Source organism: Rhinolophus sinicus, linkage group LG01, assembly GCF_036562045.2.
Source record: "Rhinolophus sinicus isolate RSC01 linkage group LG01, ASM3656204v1, whole genome shotgun sequence".
NCBI lineage: Eukaryota > Metazoa > Chordata > Mammalia > Chiroptera > Rhinolophidae > Rhinolophus > Rhinolophus sinicus.
The window spans coordinates 47,068,216-47,086,734 of record NC_133751.1 but is presented as its reverse complement, the minus strand read 5'-3'; the positions used below and the strand labels follow the sequence as shown (position 1 = coordinate 47,086,734).

General features: G+C 33.6%; 1 protein-coding gene across 5 annotated transcripts in view; it reads right to left on the bottom strand.

The window, feature by feature from the left end:
* The window catches only part of ATP11B (ATPase phospholipid transporting 11B (putative)), a 98,867-nt gene that overhangs the window by 21,758 nt on the left and 58,590 nt on the right, over positions 1–18,519 (bottom strand). For all 5 annotated transcript variants that reach the window (XR_012494943.1, XM_074328454.1, XM_074328448.1 and 2 more), the window contains 6 exons: positions 17,262–17,415; positions 15,926–16,028; positions 12,846–12,991; positions 11,587–11,646; positions 9,278–9,405; positions 8,101–8,239 (listed from right to left, as the gene is read on the bottom strand). Coding sequence is in view for 4 of the 5 variants with exons in the window: in XM_074328454.1 (XP_074184555.1) it covers positions 8,101–8,239; positions 9,278–9,405; positions 11,587–11,646; positions 12,846–12,991; positions 15,926–16,028; positions 17,262–17,415 (730 nt within the window). In the remaining variant the exon portion in view is untranslated. The remainder of the gene's footprint in view (positions 1–8,100; positions 8,240–9,277; positions 9,406–11,586; positions 11,647–12,845; positions 12,992–15,925; positions 16,029–17,261; positions 17,416–18,519) is intronic.

Here is an 18,519-nt window from a genome sequence, read left to right as displayed (position 1 = left end):
AATAAATAGGTTATCAACAATAAAACATCAATAAATATTCCTTTATTTGAGGGTATTTGGGGAGTTTGTCAAGGGGAAAAGAATGGAAAAGTCATATTGAACCCCTTATTTTCCTGCTTTTATCATCTCTAGAAATGACCTGTAAATATTGAAAATCAGTGGCTTTCACTTAACCATCAAAACATCGTTCCATTTCAATACACTTATGTGCCAGCAAAAGCTGTAATAATAAGCTAGAAAAAAACTGCTATCATTTATTAGCACTATGTAAACTACCTGTGTTCTTTCATTGGCTTGCAGCTATTAATTATAGGTATATATACAATATAGGACACTCTGGTGTATTGAATGTCTTGGTACTCAGGGGCTTGAGTTCCACAGACCCCACCTTCCCCCAAATGGTTAAGAGACAGAACAGTACTTCACATAATTACTTTCCTTGTAATCTTACGTATTTTATTTTATGCATCTAAAAGCACTGTACTGAGTAGTTTATACATCTCACTTAACTCAGCTCTGAGAGAAGTGCCAGTCTCCTTTTTCAGGGACAGATATTTAATGCAGCCAGGGAACCTGTGCCTAGAAGTGATAACAACTGCATGTCTATCCTTCAGTATTGGGTTTTACTGGACCCAGACAGGGACTCACAACATGGCATCTATCTTAGAAGCAGAGGAGGATTCAGGGCTCCCTTTTGCATTCAAGGCTCTAGAGGGAGCTGTAGAAACACATTTACATGGTCTTTTCTTCCCCGCCCCCTGCAATCAATTAGTTAAGACTGCTGTTTCTTTCCATTCTGACTTCCCCTTGAACAGGTTATGAAGTAGTGGCAGAAGGCATTTTGGGGATCCAGCTAAAGAGAAGATGAGTTGGGTTAAGTGGGACCTATTTGTGTCATTCACAGTTATTTTCATGTACACTTAAGTTTGTATTGATAGTTGTTTTTTTTCCCTCAAAGAGGGCCTGCCAAAATATGCACCGTTTAGATTTTACTAAACCTCACTGTCCCTGCTCAGAAGAGACAGTTACTCTAAACACTTTCTATCACTATCTGCCTGTTTTCTGGATAATTTACTCTAACAGAATTTGTTACCTAATTATTTAATAAAGCCCAACTTGTATTCCAAATTAAAAAAGAATCATTCATTATTCATTTGTATACTCAACAAACACTAAATGAGCACCTACTACATGCTAAGTACCATTCCAGGCCTTGGGAATAAAGCAGTGGTTAAGATCAAGTTGCTGACCTCATGGAGCTTACACAGAGCGGAACAAACAAATAAACCTAAAAATATATACCTTCAGGTAAAGATTAGCGCTGTGAAGAAAAGTAAATGTAGAGTAACGGGTCAGGAAGTGATGCAAGGTGAGGGAGATGGCACTTAATAGAAGTGGGCTAGAAAGGCCTACTTGAGCCAGTGATGTTTCAGCAATGCTGAATGAGTAGGGGAGTCAGTCATATCACCGTGTAAGAGAAAAGCATTCAGGCAGAGAAACAGCAAGTGCAGAGGTCCTAAGGCAGGAACAAGTTGGTCTGTTCAAGTTACAAGAAAATCAGTGTGGCTTATATTGTGCTAAGAAGCCACTAGGTGATTTTGGGTGGATCATTAGATAGATGATATTTCATCTTTTAAAAGATCACGTGGGCTATGTGGAGAACAGACAGTCAGAAGGGGAGGAACAGAAAAGCAGGAGCAGGAAGGAGGCAGTGGTTATGGTCCAGAAGGAGATGGTAGTGATCTGAAATTTGTGCAGAAGGAGAGAAGTGCGAACATTCAGGATAAGTGCAACATGAGAACCAATGTGACTGCATTTGGGTTGTGGGAGAAGTGAAATCAAAGATGATTCCTAGATTTCTGCCTGAGCAGTTGGGTAAAAGCTGATCCCCATTTATTAATATTGGGAGAATTAGAAGGGAAATCGGTTTGCAGAAGACATAAAAAAATTCTGTTAAGCTATATTAAGTTTGCGATTCCTAGGGGATTTGATGGAGAAGGTAGTTTCTTATTTGAATCTGAGCAGATTGGCAGAGATGTAAATTTGGGAGTTTTCAGCACTTAAGTAGTATTTACACCACAAAGGCCGAGTTCACCCTGTATACGTATAAAGAAAAGGTGGCAAAGCACTGAGCCCTAGGCCACTTCTACATTTAGAGTGGTTTTAAAAGTGGGTGATTTTGCCTTTCAGGGGACATTTGGCTGCATCTAAAGATATTTTTGGTTGTCATAACTGGCGGATGCATGCGTGTGCTACTGGTATTTACTGGGGAGAGGCTAGGCATACTGCTAAACATTCTATAAGTCATAGGATAAACCCCCACAACAAAATTATCTGGTTCAAAATGTCATTAGTGCAGAGGATGAGAAACCCTGATTCTAAGGGTGGGAAGAGAAGGCTGAAAACAACAGTTGGTAAGGAAACCAAAGTTATAGAAGCTAAGAGAAGATAATGTGGCAGATAGGAAGGCTTCATAAATTGTGCCCAACGATCAAGTTCTGAAGGACTGAAACATGCTCTTGAACTTAGCAATGTAGAGGTGGCTGGGACTATAAAGAAAATGGTTTTGATGGGAGTGCTGGGGGTGGGGGGGAAATGGGGTGGAAAGCCCCATAGTAGTACATTCAAGGGAGAAGAGGAGGCGAGGAAATAGAAACAACGAAAAAAGGTAACTTCTTCAAATTCTGCTCTAAAGATACAGAGTAATGTAACCAGGGCAGTTTATGGGTCAAGGAACTGTGGTTTTTATTAGAAGATGGGAGATATTAGAGCATATTTGCATGATGATCTGTTTGATCCAACAGAGGATGACAGATTGATGGTGAAGGAAAAAAAGAGGATAATTGCAGGAGTAAAGTCCTAGGTTAGGTAAGAAGAGTTTTAAGAAAAAAACAAAAGATGAGAACTTTTTCTGTATCAGGTTTAATTAACTTAACTGTATACTGATCTATAAAAGAATTACCTTCCCTGGAATTAATCAATTGTTCAGTTCACAGTACAAACTGCCTTTATCACAGATTTTAAACATTTGACAAATGGTTGGATGATACCATAAGAAGTAAGGTATATTTTTTCTGTTATCATCTAATGTATACTATATCTCATGTTCTCTTAATTGCCTGGAATATTATTAGTTACTATATATATTAATATATAATATATAACAACATATGATATATTTATAATATATTATATATTAAGATATATAATATATAATAAAGTAATAATATATATTATTTAACATTTGTCTCATGAATAAGTGAACATATAGGAAAACTCTATAATAAATGAGATAATCCAAGATATTTTAATCATATAACCTTTATTAAAAGAAATCTGTACCTACTTATAGGAATTAAATTGCATGTATGTTTGAATGACCTAATTGGTAATTATAGTTGCTAAATTATTTGAACTGAAATAAAGGATTCTGTATTCTCTCTGGAATACAGATACAAAATAGTATATTTGTAGTCCTAACACAGAGATCCTACCACTTGATGGTTAGGTTTCAACAGTTGATGACTGTATAGTGTGAAAGAGAAATTAATTAAGGACAGGAAATAAGGGGAGAAATTAAAATTTCAAGAAAAAAATAGTAGTAGCACTACAAAAAGGTTTAATTTTCTTTCTCTTAAAATTACAACCTGAAATTTCACCTCCTCAGTCTACTTTGTGTTGCTAATTATTTCCCCCCAATTAATCGCAAATGGTCCAGACCTAGAAAGCTTGATGAAGGAATGAAGAATTACTTTTTCTTCCTTAATCCTTTCTTTCTCATTTAATTTTTAATGTGGTATGATAGTGTAAATATGTATTTTAGAATGGTACCAAGGATCTAACAATTCCAACATCTGTATTGGAGAAGTCTAAGTGGAATTAAAATACTCTACTAGCTTTTCCCTTTTTCTCCCAAACCTATTGTTCTTTGAATTTTAATTATTTTAGTTTTTCAAATCTGGTATAATTCCATAAAGAGAAAAACAATCATTAATGGTAGACATTTTCCTTTGAGTTCCTGTACACTTCAGTAAAACAAAAACAAAATGAACAAATAAATTTTTAAAAATCCTTATTTGGGTAGAATCTTACTTTACAAAGTAGTTATCCAGTTTGTAATTTTCATATCAGACCTCAGAATGAGTGGAAGAGATATTAGCATCTGAGTTCCTGAGTTAGCAAAGGATCCTTTTTACTTTGTTCTTGTTCTTCTGAAGCCTCCGGCTAAAACAACTTGGAAGCAGAATAGTCTCCAAATATTTTCCTCCCTACATCATCCTAGTTTTCTACTCTCACTATGAGTACAATTCCCTCCTTTCTGTTACCTTCATTATAATGTTTTTACTCTTCTAATATTCAAGGTGTAATCAAACAGTACAGTAAATGTTTAAATAAAATAAATTTATTATAGTAAAAGACACATTGCCATTAATCCCCCTCAAAATACTCCCCCTCGCTTTGAACACACTTATCCCATCATTATGCCACATTCTGAAGCAGTTCTGGAAGTCCTCTTTCATGTCTTTTGTTGCTCTGCTGTAGCTGCCCTGATGTCCTGAATCATTTTGACTTTGGGGATGAGCCAGAAGTCACACAGTGCCAGATCCGGTGAACAAGGTGGATGAGGACACACCGTAATGTTTTTATTTGACAGAAATTGCCATGTACCAGAAGTGATGTGTGACATGGAGCATTGTCATGATGAAGGATGATTTACAGCCCACTTTAAAATACACCTTCTCTCAACCGTAGCTCACACCCGACTGACTGCACCGAACTAGTTGAAACTTGTCACTCACTGTTAACTAAGGTTCGATGCGCTGCTTCCCATATTGAAGATCCCTGCCTTTCCGTTGGATGGTACACGGCAGCAGCCTTCACTGTAGTTTTTTATAACAACAGAAAGGCTCCATGTCACATCGTTTCTAGTACAGCAATTTCTGTCAAATAAAAACATTACAGTGTGTCCTCATCCACCTTATTCACCAGATCTGGCACCATGCAACTTCTGGGTCTTCCTCAAAGTCAAAATGACCATGAAAGGTAAACCTTTTTCAATCGATTCAGGACATTGAGGCAGCCACGACAGTGCAACTGACACTCACAACAGAGGATCTATTGCAGTTTTTTCTCCTGCTCCTCTCTCAGGTTCACTTGTTTTCACTGACTTCATCTTTACCTCCAGCCACTCCTCTTCCTAGTACTTCCCACTAATAATGTTTTCTATTCCAGGCCCTCAATTATTTGTATATTTCTTGCCATACAAGAACAATTATTGGAAAGTAGGAAGCATTCAACACATCCAGCGCTGAACAATGGGTTATGGACTAGACGTCTAAAAAGATTTTCAATCAAGAGAGACATAAGAGCTGGAGCAAAAGGACAGGGGTCTGCGGGCTCAACTCTGAAGAATAGATGGTTGTAAGAGAGATTTGGGGGAAAAGGAGGCAAGAGCACTCTAGAGAGGAAACATAGCAATGGCATTAGAATCGGGCACAGCATGTTCTCAGAGAGCCAGCAAGGACAGTTTAACTTACACAGTTAAAGAGGAGAGAGTTTCTGGGAGAAGTAGATCAGGTGGGATTGGGTAGGACAGGGTCTTCAATGTAATGACTTAATAATAAAAATAATGAATACTGCCAAACTTATTAAGTACTTCTATATGCTAGCTACTATCCCTAATTCTCTCCATATGTCATTTAATCCTCACAGCAAATCTAGACGGTAGGCATTATGCTTCTCATTTTGCAAGTGAGGAAACTGAGTCTTTGACAGGTTAACTAACTCATCTCAAATCCCTAAAGTGATAACTTCAGGTGCCAGGATATAAATCCAATTTGACTGATGCCAATGTGCGTTTCTTTTCCACTCTACCTAGTATTGGTGGCAGGCAGTGATGGACTAATTTCTAGTAGTATATATCTGAGTGGTAGGACTGGTAGGCTAAAAGGGGAAAGAAGTTAATGATTTTCAATTTGAGTTAAAAAAAAAAAAAGAAAGAAATCAATAAGTAATAAATGGTAAAGAGAAAAAAAAAACACCTGTCATACTCAAGGCCAACAATGTACTCTTCATTAATATTTTATCTTTTCTATAAAGCATGCTCAACATTTAATTTTAAAAAGCCACTGAAAATTCAAAACAAATGTAAATTCTCAAATTAAGGGAATACTTAAATAAGTTATGACATGTAACAGGATATTATGCAGCTGTGAAAAATGCTTTTTGAAGCATTTTTAATAACACGTGAAATCATTTAGGCTATAAGAGGATAATTGTAATAAGATTATAATTGAGAAATAAGGAGACATAAATTATGAGGTTAATGAAAAATAGCAAAAAATAAAAAAGGATGGAAGGAAATATGTTAAAATGATAGAATTATATGTGGGTAGAAGGACAACAGGTGATTTGCTTTCTTTTATTTTTTTTCTATATATTTTAAATTTATAAAAAAGGGCATATATTACTTTTAAAATAAAAAAAATAGTAACTATCAATAAAAGATCTCTTTAATTTCCTTTTCATCCAATGACATCTTCCTTCTTAACTCTTTTCCTCTGTTCATTCTGTCCAGTTTTCACCCTAACATTTCAGGTGAAAATGAGCATACTCACTCCTATGCCCACATGTTTGATGGTCCTGTGCACAGGTGGGTGGCAATACTGTGCAGAAGGATACCAGGCTACCGCTTTTTTCAAAGGAGTTTAAATAGTGGTTAAACACACAGGCTTTGAAGTCAAACAGATCTGAGTTTCAATTCTATTCTTGTAATTTACTTACTGTGTGGCCTGATGCGAGTTTCTTAACCTGTATGAGGTTAATTGTCTAACAGCAAAAGTAATAGGTGATATTTTCCTCACAAGGTTATTACAATTTAATAAGCGAACATACGTAATACACCTGGCCCAGAGAAAAATCTCAATGAAAGGCAGTTATTATTTGGGAAGTGCTATCCTTTATGCTACACAAGCTAGATTCATTTTTTTGTCCAAATCAGGCTAAATATGTCCTCAAAAGTGAAATGGCAGTAATGTGTTCCTACTCTACATCCTAAAGGGATTTGCATAATTCAAGCCTCTCTACAATTGAAATCCATTTTCTTCATTGCACTTACACATTTTGTTATTATTTTGCTTGCTTATTTTTTGTATCCCTCACAAGACTCTAAGCTCTATGATGGTTAGTTACTGTCATGTAGCCAGAGTCCAGTACTGTATTTCATGGGAATGGCTGGTCCTCAATAAATGTTTGTTGAACAGATGAAACATAATATTCTCTTTCTTGCAATTCTTGTATCTCTGTGACTCCAAATATATTCTACGAAACTTAAGTACTACCAATGGAAAAGGGAAACTAAAGGTGACAAGCATTTCCAGTCCACCACAGGCCCACTTGCTGTCACCTCCTAACCCATCTAGCTAAGCCTAGAAAGAGAGGCCTAGTTCTGCCAAGAATCTCTCAACACGAACACTCCAATTAGGACACAGTAACAACATACTGTGTAGCACTGTTTCCCCATTTCACATTTCAGAAAAGTGGCCATTCTAAACAGTAACTAGAGATTTCTTCAGAATTGCTAGTGTGCACTGAAGAGTATGGTAGCACTTCCTAAGCATACCAAAAAAATAACTCATGCAATTAAAAGCCAAAAACGAAACACTAAGTCCTCATTTCTCATCTGAAAAAGGTGGGTCATAATACCTCTTCAACAGGATTACTGTGGGGATTAATGGAGATGGGGCATGTAAAGCACTTAGCACAATAGCAAGCACTAAATAAACAGTAGCTATTATTAAAACACAACCCTGAAGTGAACTGCATGCAGGGAAATGAACATATCCGCTTGTATAATACATTTTGAATAGCAAAATTGCCTAGTAACTTGAATTTCATATTAAGATTACACTGTATTGCCTTTTTCATTTTAATTTTCATTTGTATGAAATTATATTACGTAAAAAAAGTTTAACACCTTTTTATAATTGCATTTTAATATCTGCATTTTTACAATTTAAATTGAATTTTTTATGACAGAAAGTCATCAAAAACCAAATGAAATCAAATTAACAAACATTTTTTAAAAATTATATATTTTACCTGGCCATTTCCAAGCAGTGATATATCTTTCCCCATTAGAAAATAGGATCCAAAAAAGAAAATAAAGGCATGACTGAAACCAAGGATGGTCCAATAAAGAAAAGTTTTAATGCTCAGTTGACGGTTTTTACTAATGTCTCTGTAAAGTAAAAAAAAAGAAAAAGGAACACATTAAGACTCATTTATTATTTAACTAGTAAATAATTATTACAATTTGATAATTAGAAAACAAGATGGATCTTTAAAATTGTTTGAAAAGTTTGAAAATATCTGTAGAAAGAATAAATTCAAATTTATAAACCACTGCTTGTAGTTTCATATACCTATGTAGTAGCTTATATTCAAAAACATTTTCTCATTTCATAAAGAAATATAACACAGGCCTAACACTTGAGTTTAATTGTGAAAAGTTGATTTATCTGTATTATATCTGTTCTCAACATTTAGTCACTCTGCCATGATTGTTTCTTTTCAGTGGAGTAATTTGCGTCAGGTTCAGTACTGAGGCTCCCAATCGACTTCGTGTCCATCAATATAGCTAATTATGAGAAGAACAGTCTTTGCCAACGTAGGGTCAAGCACAGTCCTAGATATCCTAGGGAAATCAAGGTAAGTTACTGCCATTTCTGGATAACTGAATAACTCTAGAAGAGTGGAGGTCACGGTAATGTGGAAATCATAAGCTGGTCCTGAGGAATAGTTCTACATCTGTGATTCCTCGGTTCCGAGGCAGTAGAAATAACCCAGGGGATCTAGGACAGAAATTAATGTCCTCAACTCTACATTGTGCATTGACTACTACTCATAAATTTGGCAATGCTAAGACATGCACTAATTTTTTAGGAATTCTAGAGACAACCAATTACTGAATAACTTCTTTTGTACACATGAAATAGAATATTACTGGTTTACAAGTGTAAGTGCAAATTACACAACTGTTCAATGTATTACTAGGATGAAAGTGTTTATACCTAAAAACACTAGAAAAATTACTGTGTTCAACAATTATAAACCATACAACAACTAAAGCATTTTCTTTAGTAAAGTATTAATCACTAATATACTACCTAATATATTTGCTTATTTTTAAAGTACTTTTAAAAATTGATAACTATATAATATACTACTGGGAATCAGAAATGTTACAGACATTTATTTAACACTGCCAAATACTTACCGATAGAGGGTGGGCTTACTCTGTAATACATGAGGGTCTACGTGCTGTTCTAGTAGACTATATATCAGAATAGGTAAAGAGGTAAAACAAATATTGTACAAAGTCAGGTACACGCTGTCATACAGTGTCTAGAAAAGAGAAATTGATAGAAATTCTGAGATTCTAAACAATGTATTAGTATTACACTTATGCATATAAAAACAAAGTATATCAAAACTAAGCATAAAAATTATGTAGTTTTTTCAATTTATACAAAAATTCACTTTAATAATTCTAATTTCTTATATAAACATAGATATAATGTTCACAGATTTATATTCTTTGTGGGACTTGGAATATTTAATATCAAGTAATTCTGGAATTATAGTGAATTGCATCTACATTTCAAGATTCTCCATAATTTGGTCACTGTGATGTAATTTTACACAATTCTCTTACATGCATTCTAGGTTTCTTACTATTCTCTTGATATGTTACACATATAATTTTGCTTTCATGGCTTTGTCTTCCCATCTAAGTACAATACTTTCTTTAAGGCCTGATGCATTAAATTCTTTTTTTTTTTTTTAATTGGGGAAGGGGACAAGCCTTTATTGGGGAACAGTGTGTACTTCCAGGCCTTTTTTCCAAGTCAAGTTGTTGTCCTTTCAATCTTAGTTGTGGAGGGTGCCGTTCAGCTTCAAGCTGTTGGTCCAGTTGCCGTTTTCTGGTTGCAGGGGGCACAGCCCACCATCCCTGCGGGAGTTGAACCAGCAACCTTGTGGTTGAGAGGATGCATTCCAACCAACTGAGCCATAGGGAGCTCAGTGGCAGCTCAGCTCAAGGTGCCGTGTTCAATTTTAGTTGCGGGGGGCGCTGCCCACCATGCCTTGCGGTAGTTGAGGAATCGAACTGGCAACCTGGTGGTTGAGAGGATGCACTCCAACCAACAGAGCCCATCCGGGAGGCAGCTCAGCTCAAGGTGCCATGTTTAATCTTAGTTGCAGGGGGCGAAGCCCACCATCCCTTGCAGGACTCCAGGAGTTGAACCGGCAACCTTGTGGTTGAGAGCCCACTGGCCCATGTGGGAATCGCACCAGCAGCCTTTGGAGTTAGGAGCATGGAGCTCTAACCGCCTGAGCCACTGGGCAGGCCCCTGATGCATTAAATTTTAAACACTGGCTCAAGTCCTTGATGATAGCTTTTTCTAAACAGTCAAAAGTGCTACTGTTGGTACTAGTTGCTTAGCACTTTACCTATGCTTCATGTACTGTTTTCATCGTTAATAATACTTTCTCTCTAATTACACTGTAAACTCCCTGAAAACCTAATAAAATTAGGTTAGTTCTCTTTGTCATATGCTCTTACAGCATTCTTTATTTTATTCAAATAAGCAAACGCTGTTATTGGCAATCAATGCCTAAGCAGATATTTGGAATTTAGAGTTAGAGATTGTAAAGAGAGGAGAGAACAGTGATTAAGGACAATAAAAAGTCATGAAAAAAACCCTAAGATAATTAAGCTCTTGTTATTTCAACAAATTCGAACAAATGTCTTCACCAATTAGAGATGTATACTGTGATACGTGAAGAGGGTGCTCAACTAGGCAAAAGCAGTAGGTCCAAGCATGGTTTAGTTATTAACTTAGCTATACTGATCAATGTTATACTGATCCTGGGCAAGTTACTTAATCTTTGTGTAATTCAATTTCCTTTTCTATAAAGTAAGACAGAGAATGGTAAATAGTGACATGTATATAATCAAAGACCCATCACCATACGCTCATTACAGCTATTGTTAACCAATTATAGGGTTTTCCTCTGAGCCTTTAGCTTCAAAACCCTTTTCAATACAGCACTCTTGGTGGTCTCTATTAATTGTTTAATTAGTTTCTGAGATGAAACCTCATCTCTGAACTCAATCACTAAGGTTCCTTCCAAATCTAAAGAAATTCTATAAGTAGGAAAAAAAAAAGAGGTAATCCCCCAATAGTTATCTGGCCTGGCTTGATTTGGATGTTATGAATACATTACACACAAATTGAAAAAAATTACCAAAATTCTCTCTTAAGCTGTTAAGAGTTAAAATATCTATTTTTTAAAATGAAACATCCAGAAATAAAATATATTTTGGTATTAACACTCCAAACTGAAAATTAGAGTAAATAAATATTATTAATGTTATACTGACTAAATACACTAATTAGAAAAGTTTTATCTAGTAATCAGCAGAACTAGGAAAAATGGAAAAAGTCCCTCCAAGTATCTATCAAAGACTGAACGCACACACTTTATTATAAAAGGATAAAACAAAAGCTTCTATTTACTTACTTGTTGAGAAAACAAACAGTAGAACTGATATAAAAATTGGGGTGTGATAAAGCACACATTCTGAAAAACAAAATTAAATGGAGATAATTAAATTAAAATAGTATAAAAGAAAATTTCTAAAAATGGCTATTAAAGAATCTAGAAACACCATCTCAGTTGGTATGGAAGGCAAATCTGCCCATAAGAATTTGTCCATATAAAATGAGAAAACAGGATTCCCATTTTATTAAAAAATGTCTAAAAGTATTGGAAGTAGCACTGCAAATGTCAGAATAAAACACCACTGACTCCTATAACTGCCGAGCAATACCATAATTTTGAATTTATACCTTCCAACTATCATTCAATACTTTTCATATATAGTACAATAAGTAAGGTTAAACTTCAGGGCTGTAATAGCTTTAAAACGCCAAAATTTTTAAAACAATAAATGGAACTATCAAAACATCTTTCCATTTCAATACACTTATGTGCCAGCAAAAGCTATAATAAGCTAGAAAAAAAAATGCCATCATCATTTATTAGCAATAAGTAAACTACCTGTGTTCTTTCATTGGCTTGCAGCTATTACTTAATTATAGGTGTATGTACAATATAGAACACTCTGGTGTATTAAATGTCTTGGTACTTAGGGGCTCGAGTTCCACAGAACCCACCTTTCCTCAAATGGTCAAGAGACAGACCAGTACTTCACATAATTACTTTCCTTGCAATCTTATGTATTTTATTCTATGCATCTAAAAGTCCTATATTGAGTAGTTTATCCATCTCACTAGACTACCAAACAGTCACTCATGGAACAAAAAAGATTAAGAACCTCTGCTTGAAACCATTATAATGAAGTTAAATTAAAACTTATTACTGGTTCAGAACAAAATAACATAAAAAAAAAATCAAATTAATTCAGTTTTAATTTGCATAGACTAAAACATACTAATTTAAAGTGTAACGTTTGATATGTTTTGACAAATTTATATACCCGTGTAACCACCACCACAATCAAATTAGAGAACTTTTCTATCGTGCAAAGTTCTCTTATATCCCTTTCCAGTCAATTCTACCACCTGCACCCTTGGCTTTGCTTTCTGTTAGTACACATTAGATTTGTGACAAAATAATCAAAGTATATTCCATAAACTGTTATTTTTACTTATAGAAATAATTTTTAAGGATAATTTGTATGGTAATAGTACTCCTTAAATTGAAACCTCCAATTACTATGTCAATAATTGATTATAAACCATCTCCATGAAACTTACCTTATAAAAAAAAAACTGTACAAGGGTAGCTATTCTAATATAATAAAAATGACCATGAACAAAAAGCAATTTGGAGAGGAATTTAAATCTAGCTATTGCATAGTCACTGTTTCTTGCAGCTTGTCTTCCTTCTTTACCCATGATTCCTGTAACAAAGGGACAAAAGCAAGTTCACTGATAATTGGTAGGTATAATTTTCATTATATACCTGCGAATATGTTAATTATTTATAGCAGTTGAACCTGGACTTAGGGTCACTATATCCTAGCATACAGCAGATAGATTCCCAAAAGGTTGTTGTACTGAAATCAAATATGTAATTAATACAAAGCTATTAATACAATATATAGAGGCATGTAACACCAATTTTCAAAGAATTAGAATATAATATCAAATACAATTAATATAAAAATAAATTGAAAGTTCAAGATCTAATAAGAACATCCATTTTTACACTAATAAGTACAAAGTACTAGTTAATATATTTCTAAAGGAGAGAATGCTGTGAAAGTTTTACTTTCACTAGTTCTAACAAACATAAAAAATATCCAAATTAGTAATCTGAACTTAGAAAAAATGAGCATGATTGTTTTATAACTTTCATGCATAAATCAAACAAAATGTGCTTCTTAAAAGAAAAGTGTACAATATCATCTGAAATCAGTACATAATTTTATCTGATAAATATGGAGTACAGTACTTTTTTTTAGGTTATGATAATCCTTTAGGTTTCAAAAGGATTATTGCCAAGTTTGTTTTTTCAGTCTGGAAGCAGCTTTGAAAAATTGTTTATCAAAATTAAAATTTTTTATTTTTGTCATAAAAGGATCAAAACGTTCCAAAGTATATAGGTAAAGACAATCACCTATATTCATAGCACCTAGAGAAAAACCATGACTATGTGTCTATATCCTTTTAGAATTTTTCCTTCTGCATATTTTCTGTGTATTTAATATATATATGTATATATATAAACAAATTTGTACAAACAGGATTACTCTGTTTTCCCGAAAATAAGACCTAGCTGGATAATCAGCTCAAATGCGTCTTTTGGAGCAAAAATTAATATAAGACCCGATATTATATTATATCATATCATATCATATCATATCATATCATATCATATCATATCATATCTTATTATGTCATATCATATCATATTATGTAAGATCCGGTCTTATAGTATAGTAAAATAAGACTAGATCTTATATTAATTTTTGCTCCAAAAGATGCATTAGAGCTGATTGTCCAGCTAGGTCTTATTTTCAGGGAAACATGGTATTTGTTTGCAATCTGCTTTTATCACTCAATATATCTGGACATTGTTTATAACATATACATTTGTCAACACATTCATTTATTTTCTTAAAAGAAGTCCTGGATGCATGATTGCCAGGTCAACAGGCATGCATTTAAAATTTTGTTATAAATAATAATGCAGCATGTAACAATTGACACTCTCACTAACATTGTATAGAGCTTTGTTTATCTATCCCTTTACCAATTCCAGGTTTTCTCAATCATTGTAATTTTTGTCAACCTGATAGGCAATTCATACTTGCATTCTTTTGATTATTAGTGAGACAATACTTTTTCATGCATTTAGTATTCATTTTAGATTTCTCTTTTTGTGACAACTGATGGCTCAAATCCTTCCACATATTTCTACTACAGTATTTTTCTTATTCTCCTTAATTTGTTAAGATCTCACATATTAGGAATATTAAGACTTTGTCATCTATTTTGCAAATGTTCTTTACTACTTTGTCCTTAAAATTGTCTTGGGGGAGTATTTACTTCTGCCACACATATTAATCTTTTTCTATTTTATAAGTCCTTACTTTGATTTGTACTTAAAAAACCCTTCCAGGCCTCAAATTATAGGATTATTCATTAAATTTCTATTCTATTACTTTTTATGGTCTTTAAAAATTATTTAAGTCCTTAATTCATCTGAAATTTGTTTTGCTATAAATAATGGAAAGGGATCCAACTTCAAATTTTTCTAAGTAACTGATCAGTTTTATCAAATAATTTGTTGCCCTACTTATTTGAAACATCTCCTTTGTACATACTAAATTTCCAGATGTTTGAGTCTATTCTATTCACTGGTCTGTCTGTTACCACAATAGAATCAAATTGTCATAAGTACTGGACCTTTTTATGCTTTAATATATGGTATAGGAACATACCATCAAATTGTTACGGAGATTTATGGGAAACAACAATACACAAACTAGAAAGAAAATTTAGTTTTCAAAATGAAGAGTTAATTATCCTAAAGAGGAAAGAGTTGATTTGAGACATACACTAGAAATATTAGATACAATAAGTACTCATCACAGGACATTACAGAGACGATTCCAGAACAGGGACTAGCTTAACTCTTTTCTAACTCTAAAAATTTATCCTTTAATGAAAAACCCATACTTTCCTCTTTTGCTTCTGTATTTGTATAATAAAATTATTGAGGAAGACAGGTCAGAATATGGTTTAAATAGGAAATGATTGATAATTTAAACATAATAAAATGTTAGTATTCTAAATCCAATAAAAATTCTAGGCAAAAATAGAAAATAAATTAGAATAAATGTTATTAAATTATAAAATTATTTGAAATTTTCTATTAGTTTGGTGTAATTTCCTGTCTCTAAAATTATCTTTAAAATGAACTGCAGAATCTTTAGATTAACAAATAAATAATAATAACATTCTAAAATAAGAATTTAAAACCACGAGGGCAATGATGTAAATTACAAGTTTAGAGTTCAAAAGTGATAAAATAGTGTGTGAAAGTACTTTAAAAGGTATAAGTAACATGGCATGTCAAAATAAAGTTACTTTATTACGAAAGAGAACTGGCAAAGATAAAATTCACTAATGGGTATTAATTTCCTTGAAAATTTGGAATTAAAATATTGGGCAATTTATAATAGGCTTCTGATGGGGATATACTATGATATCATGTTGCATTTAGTTTTCGTTCATGTATTTGATATTGCACTTTGTCTACAAAAGGAAAATTCAAAATCCCCAAATAATTATACCAACTTTAAAAGTTCAGGAAAAAAATCAATCACCTATGCCAACATGTGCTTCTTGAATCATGCTTACATCATTAGCACCATCGCCAACAGCCAATGTTATAGGTTTCTCAGGTGAGATTTTTATCAGTCTTATTACCTGAAAGACATACAACTAGTTATTTATGATTAAAATTTCAAATTTCTTTTATTTATATAAAGTCACTTGTCTAAAATGACTGTTGTAGGAAGTAGAAAATAATTAATTTTATATTAGACAATAATATGCACTGGGGTTCATGTTTTTGAGGGCTGTCTCCACTAAGATGTTAGGAATGTCTTTCAGAAACAACATTGCAAAACTGTATTATCTTGGATTTTATAATGGGAACAAGAATCTTTAAATACAGCTTAAGCTTGTAAAAAGCTTAATAATGATTGTGTAAAAAAATAATTACATTTAATTGAACTTTGTCAGGAAAAACTTTTTCTTTCAAAAAATTATTCTTTTCATTTGATATAGAAGATAATTATTTTCTCCTGTAATAACATTTAAAAATGTTTAAAAGCAATCAAGATTAAATCCAATAACATAAAAAAAATGTTTCTTTGGAATTCTGAGTGTACTTTTATAAAGAACCTAGGCATTAGCTCTGTTTGGCCTCCAGTTTTAGTCTCCATAGATTGGGGATATAAATTATAATAATATAGACATTGTAATAAAATTCCATGAAGCCAAAAAAAACTGAATGTCTAATTTATTAGATCTATATGTGAAACAATCAGTGTTTAGATGTGCATTTCAAAGGATATTCATGAAGGATACAGTCTCAGACCTCAAATTATAAATCAGGAGTTAGAAAAAATATTTTTATAGGTTTTCATTTGAATCATAGCTGAAATTTAAATATTTTCTGTATAAAGCTTCTTCTCACAAGTTAATTGGCTTTTCCACTTCTTACTAAAGTTATATCACTTAGTCATTTTTAACAAAGAGAACTATCCCTTTATGAGAATGCAAGAATAAGCAGAGATCAACAGAACCACCTGAAGGTGCAGATGAACTGAAGCTACAGGCTCCCTCACTAGTTAAGTAACTAACTTATGAAACCTTAGTTACCACAGTTCAAATTTGTGTCTCAGGAAAGTGACAAACTGCTACACACCACAGACATTTTAGGTTATTACGAACAGTTGAAACTTGCATATTCACTCTGAAAATTCTGAAGGTTTAATATATACGTGGTTCAAATTCATGAGAATGAGAAGTGACTGACTCCTAGTAAGATTCATAGACTGTGTGCCACCAAATGAAACTAGATTAAGGCATTAACCTTAAAGAATATTTTTAGATCTATATATCTTTATGGAACTTTTTATAACATAAACATACCTTGGCTTTCTGTAGTGGTGCCATACGACAGCACAATACAGCTGAACAACTTCTGCAAACATCCATAAATAGTTTTTCATGCTCCCTGAGGGCAAGAGACAGGCTGGTCCCATCCACAACCAGCCCGTGCTGAATCACATGATCCTCTGTAATTCTAAAAGAAAAAATAATTATATCCTCTGTCAGATACTTTGAAGTATCTCATTTAGTAAACAAAAGAGTCTCACAACCATTTATCCACAGACTTTATTATTACAAAACTGAGAGGTCAGGGAACAGAGTTGTATTACTTGAAAGTTAAGATTAACCAGAACGGAGAGTGACTCATATGATGAGTAAAACAGATGATATTCAACTTTACAATTGATACATATATATATATACACACACACACACACATATATATATATATATATATGGTTAAACAGATTTTCTATAATGTGAATTGTAACACATAATCTGAGTACATTCTCTCCCAAACTGTGAGTATGAAAAGTCTTCTAAAAATAAAAATATTATTAGTTACATTTAACAAATCCTAACTTTTAAAAATTAAATGAAATCAACAATATTCAGGAAAATTCATGAGCTAGATTCACCATCTGTGTAAGTAGGAAGGAAAGGAATGAAGGAATTCTAACTGTCTCTTGATATTAACCCCTACAACAGACTGTGACGCCAGATATTACTATGGTAGAACATGGTTCACACCGCCCTTGTGGGCATACGCTAGATGAGTATGTCTCATATGGTCCATATGGTCTGGTAACTGGCAGCCAGGCAAACTATTTGTTGCCAGGAAGAGATAAGAAGCTTGCATCAGTATGTATATCAACTATGTTACTGAGCACATTATTTTGTTCAACTGTTTCTCCTCATCCCCCAAGATTTTCTCGAAGAAAGCAGCAGTACCCACACATCTATTCTGGTGCGAGCTCCTCTATGTTGTGGAAAGCCAGCGCTGTGCTCCATGCACCACAAAAATACACTACAGCTCACCAATGGGTTTACAGGAGAGCACACAGCCACTGAGAAATACCCCTCCATAAACACTCATGAAATTATCTTTGAACAGTAAAATGCAGACTGATTTCTCAGTTTAGTCATGTGAACTAGATTAGGGATTAGCAAATGTTTTCAGTAAAGAGCCAAAGTAAGTATTTCCGTTTTAGGTTATGTGGGCCAAGAGGCTAAATTGAGAGTATTATGTAGGTACCTACATTAAAAAAGAGGAAATAAATTTTGACATTTTTATTGA